General features: G+C 47.2%; 2 protein-coding genes and 1 long non-coding RNA gene across 4 annotated transcripts; 1 reads left to right on the top strand and 2 right to left on the bottom strand.

The window, feature by feature from the left end:
• Window positions 1-7,343: 7,343 nt before the first annotated feature.
• LOC109735241 (serine/threonine-protein phosphatase 7 long form homolog) lies at window positions 7,344-9,573 on the bottom strand. Its single transcript, XM_040396972.3, has 3 exons — window positions 9,088-9,573; window positions 8,513-8,599; window positions 7,344-8,432 (listed from the first exon to the last, which is right to left on the bottom strand). The coding sequence occupies exons 2-3, from the start codon at window positions 8,552-8,554 to the stop codon at window positions 7,548-7,550; spliced, it is 927 nt and encodes a 308-aa protein (XP_040252906.1). The 5' UTR covers window positions 8,555-8,599; window positions 9,088-9,573; the 3' UTR covers window positions 7,344-7,547.
• A 340-nt stretch (window positions 9,574-9,913) lies between these two features.
• On the bottom strand, window positions 9,914-18,452 carry LOC120968410 (uncharacterized). Of its 2 annotated transcripts, XR_005762878.3 has the most exons (4): window positions 18,022-18,452; window positions 13,000-13,105; window positions 10,345-10,449; window positions 9,914-10,250 (listed from the first exon to the last, which is right to left on the bottom strand). It is a non-coding gene; the product is annotated as an uncharacterized lncRNA (long non-coding RNA). The 2 variants fall into 2 exon arrangements; XR_005762879.3 differs by lacking the exons at window positions 13,000-13,105; window positions 18,022-18,452 and adding an exon at window positions 12,004-12,989.
• Window positions 14,880-17,720, top strand: LOC109735242 (E3 ubiquitin-protein ligase RGLG5). Its single transcript, XM_040395813.2, has 11 exons — window positions 14,880-15,076; window positions 15,529-15,613; window positions 15,720-15,860; window positions 15,939-16,052; window positions 16,133-16,230; window positions 16,363-16,442; window positions 16,555-16,660; window positions 16,748-16,875; window positions 16,975-17,146; window positions 17,242-17,298; window positions 17,404-17,720. The coding sequence occupies exons 5-11, from the start codon at window positions 16,153-16,155 to the stop codon at window positions 17,482-17,484; spliced, it is 702 nt and encodes a 233-aa protein (XP_040251747.2). The 5' UTR covers window positions 14,880-15,076; window positions 15,529-15,613; window positions 15,720-15,860; window positions 15,939-16,052; window positions 16,133-16,152; the 3' UTR covers window positions 17,485-17,720.
• Window positions 18,453-20,290: the final 1,838 nt, after the last annotated feature.

Below are 20,290 nucleotides of genomic sequence, written 5' to 3'. Positions count from 1 at the left end.
TTGGGGCCCGCGGTGCTCCAAACTTGACCCTTGGCTTCGCCGCGAAGCCAAGCCCGAGCGCACCTTGGGCCCGAGGGCTACTGTCGGCGTTCTGGGAATGGGGGTCCCCAGACTTACCTGCCTACGGTCCACGACGTGGCTAAGCAAGCAGGCCGTACGGCCTATCTTCATCAACAAGGCATCCAAGACCCTCGCGAGGGTCCAAGCCTCGCGAGGGGGACGACGCAAGGCCTCCTCTGGGGTGGCCTAGCCAGGCAGGCTCACGAGGAGCGAAGATATCAAGGCGGGGCAAACCTCACGAGGCTCTCATGACGTGAGCCATGAAGAACGACACCAGGCGGGCGCCAGCGCGCGCAGCGTCCTTATTTCCTCTTTGGTGCTAAGGAGGCCAGCGCAGGCGAAGAAGTACCGAGGCATCAGGCAAAGGTCGCTATATTGGTGCAACGAGACCAAGACCAGGAGGACAGCAAGACGGAGGTCATCGTGGAGCCCAAGATGGCGTCACCACCAGAGCTTTTCGCAGGCGAAGACCGCTTTTGTCAGGATAGCTTGTACTAGCTGTCCCTCTTCAAATTTGCCCGCCGTTGTTGGCTCCCTTCCCGCTCGATATTTGGGAAGAGGACCAGGGCCTATATAAGTAGAGCTAGCCACCATAGGGGCATCTCATCTTAGCTTGATCCAACCCGATCAAGAGCCTACCCTAGCCACAAGAACACCTCAACCTCAGGAGGTTGTTCTTCCCTTGTACTGTTCATCATCAGCCCTAAAGGCAATCCACCACCACCACACTGGAGTAGGGTATTACACCACAACGGTGGCCCGAACCAGTATAAACCTCGTGTCTTTCTGTCTTGCGAGTTCGTCGAGTTCGTCCGCGAGATCTTAGCGAGTTAGGGCGTAGATCGGTAGGAGGGAAAGACTTCGCGCGCACCCCAGTGTTCGAACCTTAAGGGTTGCCGGAACCCCACATCCGACAACTCATGAATCATTGTCCATCCCGGTACACCGCCGGAGGCATTCATATAGAGTCGTATTTTGTTCTAGTATCGAGTTGTAATCATTGAGTTGTAAATGAATAGAAGTGTGATGATCATCATTAGTAGAGCATTGTCCCAAAAAAAAGAAAAAAAGGCCAAATAAAAAAAGAAAGGATAAAAAAATATATAAAAAAGGGGGCAATGCTACTATCCTTTATTTCCACACTTGTGCTTCAAAGTAGCACCATGATCTTTATGATAGAGAGTCTCTTGTTTTGTCTCTTTCATATACTAGTGGAAAATTTTCATTATAGAACTTGGCTTGTATATTCCAACAATGGGCTTCCTCAAATGCCCTACGTCTTCGTGAGCAAGCATGTTAGATGCACACCCACTTAGTTTCTTTTATTGAGCTTTCATATATTTATAGCTCTAGTGCATCCGTTGCATGGAAATCCCTACTCCTTGCATTGATATCAATTGATGGGCATCTCCCTAGCCTATTGATTAGCCGCGTCAATGTGAGACTTTCTCCTTTTTTGTCTGCTCCACACAACCCCCATCATTATATTCTATTCCACCCATAGTGCTATATCCATGGCTCACGTCATGTATTGCGTGAAAGTTGAAAAAAGTTTGAGATTACTAAAGTATGAAACAATTATTTGGCTTGTCATCGGGGTTGTGCAAGATGAGAGCATTCTTGTGTGACGAAAATGAAGCATGACCAAACTATATGATTTTGTAGGGATGAACTTTCTTTGGCCATGTTATTTTGAGAAGACATAATTGCTTAGTTAGTATGCTTGAAGTATTATTATTTTTATGTCAATATTAAATTTTTATCTTAAATCTTTTGGATCTGAACATTCATGTCACAATAAAAAATTACATTGAAGAATATTCTAGGTAGCATTCCACATCAAAAATTCTGTTTTTATCATTTACCTACTCGAGGACGAGCAGGAATTAAGCTTGGGGATGCTTGATACGTCTCCAACGTATCTATAATTTTTGATTGCTCCATGCTATTATATATTCTGTTTTGGATGTTTAATGGGACACTTTTATATTATTTTTGGGACTAACCTATTAACCCAAGGCCCAGTGCAAATTGTTGTTTTTTTTGCCTATTTCAGTGTTTCGCAGAAAAAGAATATCAAACGGAGTCCAAACGGAATGAAACCTTTGGGGGCGTGATTTTTGGAACAAACGTGATCCAGAGGACTTGGAGTGGACGTCAAGCAATCAACAAGGAGGCCACAAGGCAGGGGGCGCGCCTACCCCCTAGGTGCGCCCTCCACCCTCGTGGGCCCTTCGTGGCTCCGCTGACCTACTTCTTCCTCCTATATATACTTACGTACCCCGAAACCATCCAGGAGCACCACGAAAAGCTATTTCCACCACCGCAACCTTCTGTACCCGTGAGATCCCATCTTGGGGCCTTTTCCGGCGCTCCGCCGGAGGAGGCATCGATCACGGAGGGCTTCTACATCAACACCATAGCCTCTCCGATGATGTGTGAGTAGTTTACCACAGACCTTCGGGTCCATAGTTATTAGCTAGATGGTTTCTTCTCTCTCTTTGGATCTCAATACAAAGTCCTCCTCGATCTTCTTGGAGATCTATTTGATGTAACTCTTTTTGCGGTGTGTTTGTCGAGATCCGATGAATTGTGGGTTTATGATCAAGATTATCTATGAACAATATTTGAATCTCCTCTGAATTCTTTTATGTATGATTGGTTATCTTTGCAAATCTTTTCGAATTATCAGTTTGGTTTGGCCTCCTAAATTGATCTTTCTTGCAATGGGAGAAGTGCTTAGCTTTGAGTTCAATCTTGCGGTGCTCGACCCCAGTGACAGAAGGGGAAACGACACGTATTGTATTGTTGCCATCGAGGATAAAAAGATGTGGTTTGTATCATATTGCTTGAGTTTATCCCTCTACATCATGTCATCTTGCGTAATGCGTTACTCTGTTCTTATGAACTTAATACTCTAGATGCATGCTGGATAGCGGTCGATGTGTGGAGTAATAGTAGTAGATGCAGGCAGGAGTCGGTGTACTTCTCACGGACGTGATGCCTATATACATGATCATGCCTAGATATTCTCATAACTATGCTCAATTCTATCAATTGCTCGACAGTAATTTGTTCACCCACCGTAATACTTATGCTATCTTGAGAGAAGCCACTAGTGAAACCTATGGCCCCCGGGTCTATTCTCCATCATATAAGTTTACATCTATTTTATTTTACGTTCTTTACTTTTAATCTTTATCATTAAAATACCAAAAATATTATCTTATCATCTCTATCAGATCTCACTTTTGCAAGTGGCCGTGAAGGGATTGACAACCCCTTTATCGCGTTGGTTGCAAGGTTCTTATTTGTTTGTGTAGGTACGAGGGACTTGCGTGTGGCCTCCTACTGAATTGATACCTTGGTTCTCAAAAACTGAGGGAAATACTTACGCTACTTTGCTGCATCACCCTTTCCTCTTTAAGGGAAAAACCAACGCAGTGCTCAAGAGGTAGCAGGCCACTGGCTTCTTCCTGCACCAGCAGAAGTACGCCTACGAGCTTCTGGAGAGAGCGGGCATGCTTAACTGCAAGCCTGCTCCTACGCCTATCGACACGAAGGCTAAGGTGTCCGCCGTTGAGGGTTCTCCGACGTCCGACGCTCCCTTCTACCGCTCCATCGTCGATGCGCTTCAATACCTCACACTGACGCGTCCGGACATTCAGTGCCTTCATATGCATGCTCCTCGTGATACTAATTGGGCTCTGATGAAACGTATTCTTCGGTACATACGTGGCACCACAGCTATGGGTCTCACCCTGACGGCATCACCTGACACCAGCCTTGTCGCCTACTCCGACGCCGACTGAGATGGGTGTCCCGACACTCGCCGCTCCACTTCCGGCTACTGTGTCTACCTCGGGCTCTCTCTGATTTCGTGGTCGTCTAAACGACAACCCACGGTCTCACGATCGAGCGTCGAGGCCGAGTACAGGGCTATGGCCAACGCCGTCGCGGAATGCTCTTGGCTACAACAGCTACTTCAGGAGTTGCTATGCGAGGTTAGCAAGGCGACGCTTGTTTACTGTGACAACGTCTCCGCGGTGTATCTCGCTGCCAACCCTGTCCATCACCGACGGACGAAGCATATTGAGCTCGACATTCACTTCGTCAGGGAGCACGTCGCACTTGGTCGTGTTCGAGTTCTCCATGTGTCCACCGATCAGCAGTTCGCCGATGTCATGACGAAGGGACTACCCACCTCGACGTTTGAGGGCTTTCGGTCCAGTCTCTGCGTCACCGGCGACGCTTCGACAGCGGGGTTGAACATGTGTACATGTACGTAGGTCTGGGTTTTGTATGCCGCACTTGTAGTGTCTCTCTCCTCCTGTATGTACTTGTATCTTGTGAGACAAGACACCGGTCGCACCCCTTATACCTATGTGCCTAGTGCACGATCAATTATTATCGATGCACCAAACCATTCTCTACACACAGTTTTTATACTAACCAAACAAGGTCAGCAGAGATGCCGCGCAGATTAACTACCTGTGCTTCGTGTCGCCGGCCGTACGCACGTAGTCACCGGCCCTTAATGGCGGAGGACAGATGGCCAACCCGGCCGGTTACAGCGGGAGCCCCGCGAAAACGACGCGGCGGTGCGCACGTCGGGCATAAATTGCACCCGCACACCCGCCCCTGGAACCCTTTTCTCTGCCCGACGGCTCGCCCTGAGGTCCACATCGCCGGTGCGATGCAATGGCAGCAGCGGGAGCGCTTCAGTCGTCCAAGGGTCGTTGCCGGCCGTGCGGTTCGTTCGCCCGGGCGCCACACCTGTCGATGCACTCTCGTGCCCGCTCGGTCACGGCCGCGGCGTGTGCCATGTGTGTGGCGTGCGGGCTGCCTCGACGATGGGTTGGTTGCCTGTGGGCTATGGTTTGGTCTTTGGAGCCTTGTGTCGTGTCGTCCAAGCGGCGGCTGATTGCTGCTGCTGCTGATGCCGTGATGGGGATGGGGATCGGTCGCGGAAACGCCTGTGCTGCTTGCCTGAATGAAGGTGATAATATCGGTGGTCGGAGACGTTTAGTTCGGGTACGGAACACGTTCATGTTAATTGGTGCATACTGTAGCTGTATGCATAGAGAGGTGTTTCCGACGCCATGACGCGAGCGTATGGGCGCGGCATGCTGACACGAGGGGGGCATCGATCGATCGATCGATCGCCGGATAGGCTTGAAGATATTGTTCTTCACGCGAGATTGATTAGAAGATGGGCACTACGGATCATGGGAACGTGTCGTGCGTAAATCCAAACAGTGGAGTCGTGAATCATATACGCATGTTGTTTCCTGCCGGTGGATCTGATCCGAACGGCGAAAAGGTCAATGTTTTTCCTTTTTATAACTGAAAAAAAGGTGAATGTTGGTATGACCCTAGCCTCCACCAGGAGCGAAGGAGCGACGTCGCCTTCCTTCTTAAAAGCCGTCGAGGATATGAGCGTCGACGCCGTTGAGGACGCGGTCCTCGGTCTCAGGTTCCGCTCTCCCTATCTGGCGCGTTAAAGATGTCGTGGTGTAACACGATCACCTATGAGGCCACTGGCCCCTTCGTGGTTCGGCAGGGGAGGTCACGTTGCACAAAGAGCAGAGGTTGTGTAGCAGCACGACAATGGTGACACAGGCGGTTTTTATCCAGGTTCGGGCCGCCGCGAGGGCGCGAGGCGTAAAACCCTACTCCTGCTTTGATGGATTGATCGAAAGACCGTGGTGGAGACGCGGCGCTCTAGCCCGGCAGGGTTGCTTCAGGGGAGCAGCTACGCGCGTATGGTACACGAGGGTCTGAATCCTTTCTAAGGTTGTCATGGCCCTCCTTTTATAGGTTAAGGGGTTACCACAATGGCAAAACAGTCATTATCCAATGATTTGGATAGCTAACAGTGCTATCATACCTAACTCTGGCAGATAGGACAAGTGCATTAAATGCACTGCTAAGTGTCAAGCTATGGATGTGGCCCAGTAGGCCTGCCGCGCCGCGTATGCATCTTTCATCTGTCTGCTTAACACGTCTCTGGACGGGTGTCACATGGAGGTAATTTCCCTCCTAAACGGCTGCCACATGCCAAATGGCAGCCACTTAGGCATCTGAGGGCTCGACACCGCACTGATGGATGACTTGCGTGTGGTGAGATGGAGCGGTGGAGCCTTGGCGGGGAAGTGGACCGCCAGCGGTCCCGGCAAGGCCTGCCATGGAGATCTTGGACTTGTCTTCGGGATGGCCACGACCTGACCGAGCTCGCCTGCCCGGCAAGGGAGGCCTTTCCCCAGTGATATCTTGTTGTCTTGGCTAGCCTTGATCTTCTTGATCCGCCCCTTGATCTCTCAAAGAGTTGTATCTCTCTTGCCTGGTTTCGTCTTGGATACATGGTGAAGTTTGCTTCTTTTGCTGTCGTGCCGGAGGCCCGCTGTCCGTGCACAAGTTAGGGGAAACATACACCCCTATTTGTGTACCCCGACAAGAGGCCCGCTGGAAATGACATGTGCATGCATCCTTGATGGTGGCCATCATCTGGGTTGCTTGTTGGCAGTGGTGAAGCCACGTTATGGCTGTGGGGTCAGCCGATCCCATTTTGGTCATCCTTCGACCCCTGGTTATTAGTAGCTCCTCTGACCCCACACATTTCAAAGGCTGACCCCACATGCTTGGAGTTGTGGTGTCGCCGCTGCTTGTTGGAATGTGGGTTAGTAGCTAGGTCGGCCGATGATATCACGCATATTCATGTTTAAGCAGAGATTTTTATGCGCCCACGTAGTAGTTTCTTGGGTTTTACCTAGTTATTTTATCAAAAAGACCGCTCTTCTTTATTAATGGGGGTGGGTTTTTAGACTTGGGTTAAAAAGATATATTTTTTTGTGGATGGGTTAAAAAGAGATTTTGCAAAAAAAGAATCCAACACTCCCGTGCCAACACCTATTCTTCAAGATCCATTGCTTAACCTGTGGTTGGATGGTCAAAGAGACTGTGCTATCCCCAACCCACCATAGTTCAACTCCTGGTGCTTGAATTTTTTCTGGATTTATTTCAGGATTTTTAGCGATGCACATTCTATGAGAGCAGACGTTCCCGTCGACGACGAGGTGCCTACGGTGACTTCGTAAATTTCAAGATGATATGCCGGCTCAGTCTTTCGGAGGTGCTCATAGGGGTAGAGTGTGCGTGTGTGCGTTCATAGAGGTGAGTGTATGCGCGTGTACATGAGCGCTTGCGTCTGTACTATGTTAAAAAAAACTTTTTTTTGTTAGAACGATCCATTGCTTAATCTCTACCCATCTAGAATGTGTCAGGCCATAGCTACAAAGGGTCCTTTTGGTGATGGTGGCTCGAAATGGCCGTCGGCACACGACGACGTACGGCTAGGAAAATAATTAATGCCAAACCGTCAGTTTGGTGCCCATTTTCACGTGATATGCTATTGTAGACAGCGTCCAGGCCTGGACGCTAAGGCAAGCAACGTCCAATTAAGAGGTTGGCCTACCCCTTAGATCGGACTAAGTTTGGCGAGGAGAATACAATGCCAGCATTATGAGGGACATCAAACGCATGTGCAGCACACCACTTTGCTCCAAAAACAAGGTTATAATCCAAGTGTACTTCTTGTTCTTCTTCGTCTTCATCAAGCTCCTCTCCTTCTTTGGGCTTCTCAAAAATAACTTTAGGGCGACCAAGTGCAAACGGGACCAAGACCATAACTGTAGCAGCAATAAAGGACCTGAAATTTCTAGTCTCTCTTTCTCAGCACCTATGCTCAATTCTCTATACAATAGAGCAAGAGCAGCTGCTCCCCAATTATACTCTGTTGGTTGTCCTAAATCCTGCATAAATTGGAGATACGTAGCTGGCACTCCATCTTCAGATGTATCAGTAAAGACTACGGAGCCAAGGATTTCTAGAACAAGTGCTCGAGCATGCCAATTAATCTCCCGGTCCATTGGATTATCCGGCAACACATGAAAGCGTTCCCGCGGTTTACCCAGATTTAGAGAGTATTGTGAATTCCTCACAACAGTATTATCATCACCTTTTCGCCTTTTCTTTTGTTTCATGTGTTGTTCATCCACAGGAATCCCAAGCAACCTCTCAACTATTTCTGACCAATGTGTATCAACTTTTCCAACAAGTGGTTTACCATGGATAGGTAACCCCCGCAAACAACTGACATCTTGCAACGTAATAGTCATTTCTCCTACAGGTAGGTGAAAACTGTTTGTCTCGGGCCGCCAACGCTCCACCAATGCCGGTATCAAATATTTGTCGACATTGATTTTCCTCATCTTAGCAATCTGATAAAAACCAAGGTTCTCTAAAGCTGATGTACATAGGGGGTCAAATGGGATGCCAACATGGTGACACCGTACATTCAAGCAAATGTTAGGCTGCATCAATACACACAACAATTACTCTTTAGTTAATCGCTAAGTCTAACAGATGACATGCAAATTTAAAGGATACTCACATTTTCCCAAGTTTTGGATATTTTGTGTTGGCTGTGAGGCATCTATAACAAATCACTGAAACATCCATTTGTATCCATTTCAAGACCCTGTTACGGCATAAAAGGAATGAGTAAGATGTTGACGTGAAAGATCAAAGCAATCAATTGAATTTATTCTTCACAATACTACACTGATAAATAAAACTCAAACAATCCAATGTTTTCAGCTATGCCTACACAGTTAGCGTAATCAATAAAGGTACAAGAAAACAACATAGGAATCAATTATGCTCAGCTGCTCAAGTACTATGTTATTTCATAAAAGTTCCGAAATTTATAATATTTTGGTTCGATGCGCAATACCTTTTATGAAAGACAAGGAACTAATTTATATTATTTCAAAAATGTTACTTTCATATGAATCTATTAGACAGAATAAGAGACAAATAGTAAATCCTTAGTCAGAAGTAATTTGAAAGCATCTGCTCCTTGTACAGATTAATTTGAAAGCATCGACACTGTAATCACTAATTAGGGGCTAGTAGAATGCATGGTCGGAGTACTGTTGTTTAACTGGGGAATAGCACAATGCGTACCTTCTATGGCGACAAATTACAGTGTAGCACCCTGGGAAGATCCACACTGCTACCAATGGTAGGGACGGGTACAAAGAAGCAATGGAGATAAGGGCGAGGGACGAACACCTCTGGCCAACTTGCTGATGCCGCCACAACGGCGTCCTCCGCCCACCCCCTTTGGCCCAGAGGAGGTCGGGGCCAGCCGTGAGGATGTGGGCCTCAGGGATGAGCCAGAGGTCGGGGCGGTCGTGACGAGGTGGGGGACAAGGCGGAGGCCGAGGCGGTCGTGAGGAGGTGGGGGACGAGGCGGAGGCGGTCTGAGCAAGGTGGGCGGCGGGGATTTGCCGGAGGTCAAAGGGCGGCCGTGGTAGGAGAGGAGATGAAGGTGGGCAACAGGCACGAGATGGATGCAGCGACCGCGAGCAGGCTCGACCCAACCAGATGGTGGATGGATGCTATCCAAAATAGCGTCCAGGGATGGACGTCATTAGCATGTGCGTCCATACAGGGACGCTGTTGTTGACCGCGTCCTTACTATAATTAAAATTTCCATTCATACTTTATTACTTTCCTAATTACTGGATTATTAATCTCTACTACCTAAAAGAAACGTAAGGTTCCGTTTCCCCTCTTACGTTCCCCCTCTTCGTCCAACCCCTTCGTACGATCCCCCCTCCCCTCCAGCGATTTTTTTTCTCCCGACACCGGTTTTCTCCCCACCGATTTTCTCCCTATGCCGATTTTCTTTTCTCCCTCCAATCGACTCTATCTTTGGTAAAGAAATAATTCACATAAGGCAACCAAGCGGAATCAATCAACAATCAATCGAAACGCAATCAATTCATGCATGGCAATCAATTCATTCATGACGGTGATAAATCTCCTTCCTTCTTTCAATCAAACGTTGATCAATCTCCTTCTTTCAATCACTTCCTTTTTCCTATCACCATGGTTTACTTGGCGCCAATGAAAATGAAAATAGTCAGATCAGTCAATATACGTCCTTGCGTTCTGAACCATGAGTCGTGTTAGAAGAGAAATCGGGTCTTAGCACTCATGCCGATGGGACCCAGGATGGGCCGTCCTGGCTCGAAGAGGGTCATGGCACCACCGCCTGTGAACTTCGTTCCCGCTCCCGTTGGCCCTCCACCGCCGATCGCTAGGCAACATTTTATCCATTCCTGCTTTTAGTTATTTGCATTAGGAAATATACAGAATTGTGCTCTTTGTCAACCAATTGCAGACATGTAAGGTTCAGCGAAATAGAAAACCTACATATATACAGTAGAGGTTGGGACGCAATGGCAAAGGTTTTGTATGCTCGCATCAAACATACCCGGAGTGGAGCAGCCATCTTTCACGCCATCCTCATCGACCAAACTGTAAGTATTCAAAGAAGATATGCTATCAAGTGATCTGCTGATAATATATTCAACATGCTGCTAATGTATGCAATAGATTTCCAGCGGGTCAAAATGGATGCAATTGCATTTGATCCATTTCAACCGATCGCATACCGCTTCAGTGAAAACCTACGTGCCGGCTCAGTACACTTATTCAAAAAAGTTGGTTTTGAACCAACAGCTATGCATCTGCCAGTTGCATTGCCGGTGCCATGTGACTTTTACATCGTCCTCCACTCGCGCACTGAAGTACTTCTTGCCAGGGCCAGCATTAACATCCCTTCGTTGCCGCCACGATTCATTGATTTTATAGATGCCTACAGCCTCAGAAACAGGATGCTTGCAGGTGCATTGTATCATCTCACAATGAATTTTGCTGACATGTAGTTGAGCCAGACTTTCTTAACAAATTCACATCATTTTTCCCAGATGTCATTGGCATAGTGATGCATGTCAGCAAAATAATGTTACACAGGTCAGACGACCGTACCACACCATACCGACATGTGATGCATGGCAGTGGGCTAACATTTTATTGCTCAACCAGGAGGGAGTTTATCTACCTACGTGTCTGGGACCAGCATGTGTCACGCCACTTGATGCGGTGGGGACTAGCAAAGAAGGGGCTCTGGACTTTAGGTGCCACACTGCTTGAGGTCAACAGAGCACAACGTGAGTGCTTGTGTAATCGAAGAATGTTTAACATGACCATCTTATATAAAAATATGGATTGTATGTTGTTTTATTAAACCTATTTTGTACGGTTCTTGAAAACGACATACATGAGCCAGCTTGTCTTCCAACCAGACAACCAGCAGTCCTACGAGCTGGCAGCCTGCCGTGCGGCACTAGGAGATGCTCAACCGGGCCAGCTTGATTGTTCAACGAACGAGCCATGTTCACGTTCAATGAATGAGGAGGGTTCAAGTCTGATGCAAAATTCACTTCGATGCTCTATAATGATGTTCAAATGTTATTATGTTCGCACAGCCACTTAGTGTTCATCGCCTCTAAAACAGCTTCACAAGGATCTATTTTTATAGTACGTGTTGTCATCATTATAAATCCAGCTAGATGAAGAAATCAATGACAGATGAGATTCTGTCCGGGATCAACTGCTATATCTATGTTCTTTCCATTTTTTTTGTTTCCCCACTAATTCCTTGTGTAATAATGCGCATTAACTCTAATTAATTAATACGGGATCACTTTCCTATCCATGGTTGCATATAAGTCTGCTTGGCATACGAACCTCACGCACTCTTCGTGGCATTGGTTTCCTGCTGATCTGTCCCCGCCTCCAATTCAATCAGCTCGACTATCAACCCGGGTGCCACGCCGCTAAGATAAACGCACGCAGACTCCTATCTAATTTGGTTCGGTAAGACCTATAGTTTATTCATGTTTACCATGTATAATTAGCCCCATGTTTGTGAGCATCGACTCTATGCAAAGCGCATCCTGTTTACTATTTGGGCTTCGAGCATAATAGAATAGTATGTTTCAGATGAGGTTGCAGAAATACACGTACCCACATATAATCGGTGACTGGCTGGGAGAAGGGGGCCTCCATCCCTTTGCGATGCGCCGGCTGCAGCTCCTCTCCACGCCGCCGGAGCAAACTCCAGCACACAGAAACCGCTCAGCCTCCGTCTTCCGCGCGAACGTCGTCTCCCGGCCCGCCGTCACCGTAGCGCGCGCAGCCTGCCATCAATGGCGACGGCCCACGCAGCCCCCATCACCATGGCCAGGACGTCCGCCTTCAAGGACGGCGGCACCACATCCTCAACGAGCACAGCGGGATAGATCGACGCCGGACGCGACATCGCCGTTGAGCATCGCGAATTGCCGGCGCGGTTACGCCGGCAAGGAATTCGGCGCCGACGCAGCCGCTATCTCCTTCCTTTCCGTGAATGACGGCGAAAATTGGAGGATATTTTGGGTAGGGTTTCCACCGGTGCTGATTTTGCGATCGTGTTGTTGATCTGTGCCGTCTAGGGGATCGGACGGTGCGCATAGTGGCACAGCGGTGCTGGCAGGCCCAAGTTGGGCCAATTTAGAATGGATGGATGGTGGCACTTGATGTAATAGGCCGTTGACCAGATTAGTTCTCGTGGGTGGGCCAAATGTTATACTACGCTGTGTTTTTCTCTTGTACAACGATGCCTTCATTTCTTATATTTTCTCATGTGGACAATATCTAATGTATGGTAAACGGTCCTAAAAAAATAGTCTGATGAAATGTTGTGACTCAAGAGAATGCAAGATACTTGTGGTACCACGTGCTATTAATTTTATGGATATAAAATATATATCATTTTAATTTGCATCAACAACACGATCATTTATGCTCTTGAGGTAATGTCAACTGAATTTCACTGTAGACATTGGACAACTAGCATACTTGCATGAATAATTTTTAAATCATCATCATTAGTGATTTTAATTCGTGGTATAATAAACATGAGTGCATAAGTCGAATATGAATTGGAATGAGGTAGAATAAGTGTGCACTCTACAATCTTACCACGGTGGCCACGTAACAGAAACTTTTTTTTTGATACTATCTTCCTTGCAGATGAAGTCTCCGACGCGATCGAGTGATCGTACTCCCTTCAAAGACATGTCGAACTCTACGAACCAAAGTAATATTTAATGATTTAATGCTGTGAATTTGTACAATCTGATGCACAAGAAATAACTAAATTATTATTCTATTTTTTAGGTGTCATCGATATTAATAATGGAGGGGAACCTATAGATGTGAAAGAGCGCAAGCGGCAACGTGCTAGGGAACGATATGCGCAGATGGATGCAGATAAAAAAGATGAGCTACTTAAAAAGCGTCGTGAAGCCTATCAACAAAAGAAAGCTCGACTATTGGTTCATTCCCAAGAGACAGAATCAAGTCAAGATACGTAAGTTGTTAAAGGTGCTTAATGGTAGGCATATTATTACTTGCAAATATAGCAATTTCGTTGTTCCATGTTTCTAAGCAACTATACCTCACGTACCATGGTTAGAACAAGAAGACACTTCTTGCAACAAGGAAAATATGGTTCCTCTTGAAGATAATGAGGGCTATGGTCCAGCCAACGTGCTTCTGCGCCACTCACGCACAGTCATGAGTATCAACATTTGCTGTCCTTCTAGCAAAACGAATATCAAAAGACTCAAAAAGTGGACTGCTTGGTGATTCCGTCTTATCCGCCGTAGACCCGCCAAATTTGTCGCTGGATGGGATGTTTCCACTCAGAGTAAAAGTATACGATACAATAAAACGGAGCGACATCTCTGGCCATTTTCTTGCTCCCGATATTTTTGCATGCGATAATGGCGCTAGCCAATCGGTAAATAAATCAGAGGGAAGCAATCACGTTTATGTAGGGAAGATAATCGCGGAGATTGCCCTATGTAGGGAAGATAATCGCCGAGATTGCAGGGCAGTTAAGGCGGCGCGTCACATGCAGCAAGAAAATCCCAAATTCAGCGGAAGGGAAGGAAATAATAAAGCTAGGCTGCTCGCACTACCCCATTTTCATCTATCATATTGCTAAAAACATTTACTCCTATCCAGCAATCTGTCTGGGTTTTTAGTTTTAAAGTTTATGCGCGCGTGGCATGATCATGAACATGGATTACCAGTTGTCCTGGTGAGTACTCTACATTCATCATTCATGTGTCCTTTTAGATGTGAGCCTTGCATGACAGCATAATGCACGTGCAGGACGATTATGACCTACAGAATCAGGTGTTGGTACACTTGCTGTCGTACAAGGACAATGAATGCATAGAAAATATTCCACAAGTCGTGCGTGATTTGGTGAAAAGAATTGGGATAAACTTTTTTTAATCGGAGAAGCATATGTGTAATTTTATTACAACATTGTGAAATAGCTTTGTTTACTCTATATCAATACGTTATTACAGTTTTTATTCTTTTAATCTAAATATGAACAATGCTATTTTTTGCAAGCTTACTTCAAATATTTCATGTGAAGTGGATAGTTATATGCTAAATGAAAAGAAATGTGTGTGCTCTTCTTAAATTCAACTCAGTACAGATGTACGCTACTTCATCTCAACATTGAGTTAGATAATCCTCAACTAAACTTTGTCATTCAATTATGGACACGTCTAAAATTTGTACATGTATTATTGCCCGTGGCAACGCACGGGCATTTTACTTACTATTAATAAAAATTTCGGCCGCATTTCCGTTCGAGCATCATCGTCTGTTCCGTGACGCATCATCAGACCATCCTACCTTTTTGAGCACATGGGTCCCTGGCAGCTTTTTTTTTAGACAAGGGTCCCTGGCAGCTGGGTCCGTCCCAGTGAACTTGAGGGCGCGAGGGCCCGTCCCCGCAACTTACTGCGGCCCAGATCGAGCCCACGGATTCCCGAAGTAGAGTAGAACGAACGGACTCCTCCAAGCTCTCTCCGTGCCTATCTCGTTCCGGTTGCCCGTTTCGTCTCCGCCCGCCGCTCGATTTGGGGGCTGGCTCTGCTTGCCTGCAACGCCACACCACAGCAAGAACGCCGCGCCGGGAGGGAAAGACCCCTTCGCCAAGTTCGGCGACGATTACCACACCCTGGAGCAGGTCAGCCAGATTTCTTCCTGTTAATGCTTGCTCCGAGGTTCATTGTTTCCTAGTACGGTGGTACACGCGGGCCTCGTGGGCCGTTTCGATCGGCTGGAAATTGTTCCGCGGTGCGTGAATTGTGTGCTGTGATCCCTTCTAGCCGTCTTGGAGAGAAGTGCATCTGATGGTGTGCTAATGTCTTACGAATTAACAGACTAATATTCATCCTCTGTAGGTTGTTCTGTTCTTCTCTGTTTTTTTGGATACCATAAAATTCCCCAATGCGATACAGTATTTTGCATCGTGCACTGATTCTTGAAGTAAACTGTGGAACTCTTGATGTTCTTAGTTGCTAACCACTGACTGTAGTCTAGCAGTACATGTGACATAGCACATCTTTCACATACCACGCTAGTTCAATTTAGTCTGTCAGAAAGTATGGCAGCAACTTATTTCCCTTCTTAATCTAGGTGACTGATGCTCTTTCACATAATGGACTGGAGTCCTCAAATCTAATCGTTGGGATTGATTTCACCAAGAGCAACGAATGGACAGGTTTGTTCAATGATGAAAACATCACATCGCGATAATTTCACTCCTTATTTTCCTTTTTGTACTTTCTTCTAAAAAATAACTGGTGAGTTATGATTGCTATAATTAGGTAAATTGTCCTTCAACAACCGGAGCTTGCATGCAATAGGGAATACTCCAAACCCTTATGAGCAGGCTATATCCATTATCGGGAGAACCCTCGCACGATTTGATGAGGACAATCTGATACCATGCTTTGGATTCGTTGATGGTCAGTACATAGCATGCCTCGAGGCTCTTTTTTCTTGTAAAAAAATGAATACATGACAATCCTGTTTTCAAACTACAGCTACTACTCATGATCAAAAGGTATTTAGCTTCTATCCTGAGAACGAACCGTGTGATGGCTTTGAACAAGCACTTGGGCGATACAGAGAAATTGTTCCACAGCTTCGTTTGGCTGGTTAGTGTATCAATATTTTGTAGCCTTCTTCAATAAAGCATGCCAATAATAATTTCTCTTATATTTATTGTTACCAACAGGTCCCACTTCATTTGCACCTATGATTGAGACTGCTATTGGTATTGTTGATAGTAGTGGTGGCCAGTACCATGTTCTGCTCATAATAGCAGATGGACAGGTTTAATCTCGTACCAGTACTGTAACTCTGCTAGTAGCCTAGTACTGTGCTGATTCTTTTGTAAAATATTACCTGAGTTAATGAGTTTATAATTTATTATTCTTGTTATGCTTTCCTTGAAAATGTGCACAGGTTACACGCAGTGTTGACACTGGTAATGGCCAGTTGAGCCCACAGGAAAGAGAAACTATAGATGCCATTGTGAAAGCAAGGTAATAATAGGCCTGATGTTTCCACAATTAAGATAATTTTTAAATTGTATTTACTTACAAATTGTCTTACTGAACTCTTACATTTCAACACAATTGCGATTTCTTTGTCCAGTGACTACCCTTTGTCAATTGTGCTTGTTGGAGTTGGTGATGGGCCCTGGGATATGATGAGGCAATTTGATAACAACATTCCTTCTCGTGCATTTGATAATTTTCAGGTAAATCCTTTTGTTAATATTTGTTGATCGACCCTCTATATTTGGACTGGACTAATCATGAGAAATAATAATGTTGGTTCACTGCAGTTTGTGAACTTCACAGAGATCATGTCAAGGCCTATTCCTACTAGCAAAAAGGAGGCAGAATTTGCTCTTTCAGCACTTATGGAGATCCCAGCCCAGTTCAAGGCAACAATGAACCTCCAGCTTCTTGGGTATTTTACTATCTAACCAAACTCAAATAGTTGCTGAAAATCCACAGCCCTGGTCTTCTGCAGCAGTAATCCCAACTTCTTTGTATTTTTCTTGGGTAGCAAACGAAGAGGATTTCCGCACCGATCAGTGTTACCTCCACCTGTGAGGGTATATCAACAACCCTCTGGATACTCAGCAGTCAAGCAGACTCAATCGACTGGCACCGGCTATGTGTCGCCACAGAAGAATGCATCAGCACCTCGACAGGACAGTGATGTGGGTGATCAGCAGGTACGTTTCAGTGTCTTGTAAGCAGCGATTTTTGTATGCTCAGTGATGTGGCTGTGCTTGACACTTGTGTCCAATGCTGAACTTGTGTTGTGCAGACTTGTCCAATCTGCTGGTCTGAAGCAAAGAACCTGGCTTTTGGATGTGGGCACCAGGTATTCAAACGTCCTGAAAATGCATCTTAAAATGTTTTTTGGGTTCTGATGTTAAATCACCAAGTTTTTGAACTGATAAAGCGATGATGTGTCGGAATAATGCAGACATGCGCCGACTGCGGGAAAGATCTGAAGGTTTGCCCCCTTTGCCAGAGGGCGATCTCCACAAGGATTAGGCTCTACTGAAGCTCTTGAGCGAGAAGCAAGCTATATATACTTTGTGCGCACTTAGGATATCGGGAAAAGAACGTCGATCTTGCTACGAAGGAAAGTGTAAATATATACATGGCCTTAGTATTGATGTAGTTCATCGTTCAAACCTAATGCTAGTGTTACTTGGCTGGTACCGAATGCATTTGGCTGTCAACCTATGTGACCTTTTATGCCCTACGCAAAACCCGAAAACGCCGTGCATTTTGGTATACTTCCTAGTAAATGAATGAATACAAATGGGCATCCCACAATGCATGGTAGAACGACTTGTATTGATTTATGAAAAACACACGGATAAGGATAAGCCGTCGCAGACAGTTAACAAAGTGGCAGCAAGACCTGAAGAAAGGCATAGTAAAGGAAGGAAGGAAGGAAGGAAGGAGGAGCCGAGGCCTGCATGACTCCCTCAATGCCAACCAGGAGGGACGCCTCACACAGTGGCGCGCTTCTCGGATGGCATTCAGGGAGCCAGGCAAGCGGCACCAGCCAGCCATACATGCACTAACTAACCTTTTGCATCAGGCTGGACTGCACCGTCGATTCATCCATACACGGCTAAGCTGCACCCCGGCAATACAATGCCGACGAAACAGCTCCACAATTCAAGAAAACTGAGAGTGAGGTGTGAGGATGAGGAAGGCACGGCGACACACGCCATATATAGCACTCCTAGGAAGGAAAGGATGGAAGGAGGAAGGAGAGGCAGAGGCTGCACCACGGACACGAGGAAGGATTTGGGTGCACTGTGCCATCGGTGCATATACGTCCGTCCATGCTACCCCATTGCTAGAGAAGGCCAAGTCGGGAGGGCCAGAGCGGGAGCGCAGTGCGCTGTAGCAGTCAGGGAAAGCTTGGCTTGCCTGTCTAATCGCTAGAGGCTAGCTCGCCTGCCAGTCACCCCTGACGCTCCAGAGTGGCGGCCGGTGGCACTGTCGCTCGCTGGCCCGGTGGCGGTGGAGCAAGACAAATGCGCTAGGCGCTGAGGGTGGGGAGCTCGACAGCTCAGTGCTTGTCTCGTCTCGCGCGCGCTGCCAGATCCCTGCGGTTACTGGTTGGTGCATGCCACGGATTTCTTATCGCCATTCACAAATCACAAGGTGAGAGAGGCTAGGAAATCCGGATTGGTGGTGTGCTGTTTTTACCCCAATACCAAAGTGATTAATCTGCCCACTGTTTTGAGTGATCATGTGTCCATACTCATCTCTACCGATGGCCAATTTCGTAGGCCCAAGCACTCGTTTAAGTTTGAAAATTTGCGGCTTCTTGAGAAAGATTTTCAAAATCATGTCAAAGAGGCTTAGAACAGTACATGAAGCTTCCCCTTTTCTGTTAGGGCTAAGGTCATCTCTAATGCGGACCGTCAAACCGCCCGCAATCGTCCGAATAGCGCGATCCAAACGTGTTGTGTCATCCAAGGCAGGCCTGTATCGTTTTGCTCGGCGGTCCGTACGCATTTTCTCCCGTAAAGTGAAGATCGGGGGAGGGGTGGAAGTCCGGACAGTAGCCCTGTAGGACTCCGACACCCAAGGCCCACTAAATCCCCTTCCCGGTCCCATTTCCTCCCACCCGCCCCTCCCCCTCTTACTTTGCATCAGCACCCTCCACCTCCGTCACCGTCGTTGTACCTCTCCGGCCGCCACAGAGGCATTGCCAGACGTCCGCCGCCAGCATTGACGCGCCCACTCGCCTTTTATGATGGCGATGTCCACCATGGAGCCGTATGTAACCAGGTACACTCCCCCCCCTCGTCGACGCCCTCCATGGCGGACACCACGCCCGGCAGGTGTTCGGTCAAATGCCATTTAGCTTAATTTCGGACGTCATGTAGTTTTTCAGAGTACGAAGGATGGCGGGGTACTCGACCATGGAGGATGAGCTGTTGTGCGATGTGCGATTGGCCATATTAGCGGATTTCATAGGCACGAGCAGAGGAGGGGCCTTCTGGCAGCAAGTGTAGGAATCGTTTCACGCACGAAGCACATTGCACTCTACGACATGCACATTGTAAGGGCATCCTTTGCCTTAGGGTTTTGGTGATGATGACAACACACGTGGACTAATCGTGCGCCATAGTTTTCTCAGGTACTCATGGTGTGGGGCAAGACGGTTAGGTTTTCCCTCTATGCAGAAAAGATCGAAGATGGAGTTTCCGACGTTTTATTTCCTTTGGTCGTAGGGCATCCATACTATTAAGAGGGAATCCATCGGAAGGTATTGGGTGAATCATTCACGTACACATTCTCTGCACCCACGATATACCCTCCGTTCAGGAGAGAGAGGTTTCCCATCATCTGTTCTGTGCAGTCCTGCTCTTGGCGGTTGTACCGCTTCATTGAGCGGTTGTACCGCTGGCCGATAGTTCCGGTCCTACCACCGCCCCTAGTACCGGTCAGGGGTGACTCCCTTCTGTACCGGGTGCGGTAGTAGACCGGTGGTGGAACGGTAGTTCCGGTTTTTCTCAATAAACCGGTACTACCGGTGTTCAGGGCGGTAGTTCCGGTCCAACCTCCGCTCCAACTACCGGCCTGAGGGTTTTTCTTTCTGTTGTGGCCTGGTAGTTGAGCGGTGGCTGTGCGGTAGTTCCAGTTTGTTCCGACAAACCGGTACTACCGGGTGCGCCATCGGAAGTACCGCCCTGGTGCCCTAGGAGGGGTTCCCCGCATTCACCGGTTGTACCGGTGTCTTGTGCGGAAGTACCGGTCCCATGCATTTCTGCACTTAACGGTTGGATCTTGGGGGGCCTATTTAAGGAGGTGCTTCTCCTACCTCCCACCTACCT

Source organism: Aegilops tauschii, chromosome 7 (genome assembly GCF_002575655.3).
Source record: "Aegilops tauschii subsp. strangulata cultivar AL8/78 chromosome 7, Aet v6.0, whole genome shotgun sequence".
Taxonomy (NCBI): Eukaryota; Viridiplantae; Streptophyta; class Magnoliopsida; order Poales; family Poaceae; genus Aegilops; species Aegilops tauschii.
This window is presented reverse-complemented; position numbering and strand designations above follow the sequence as displayed.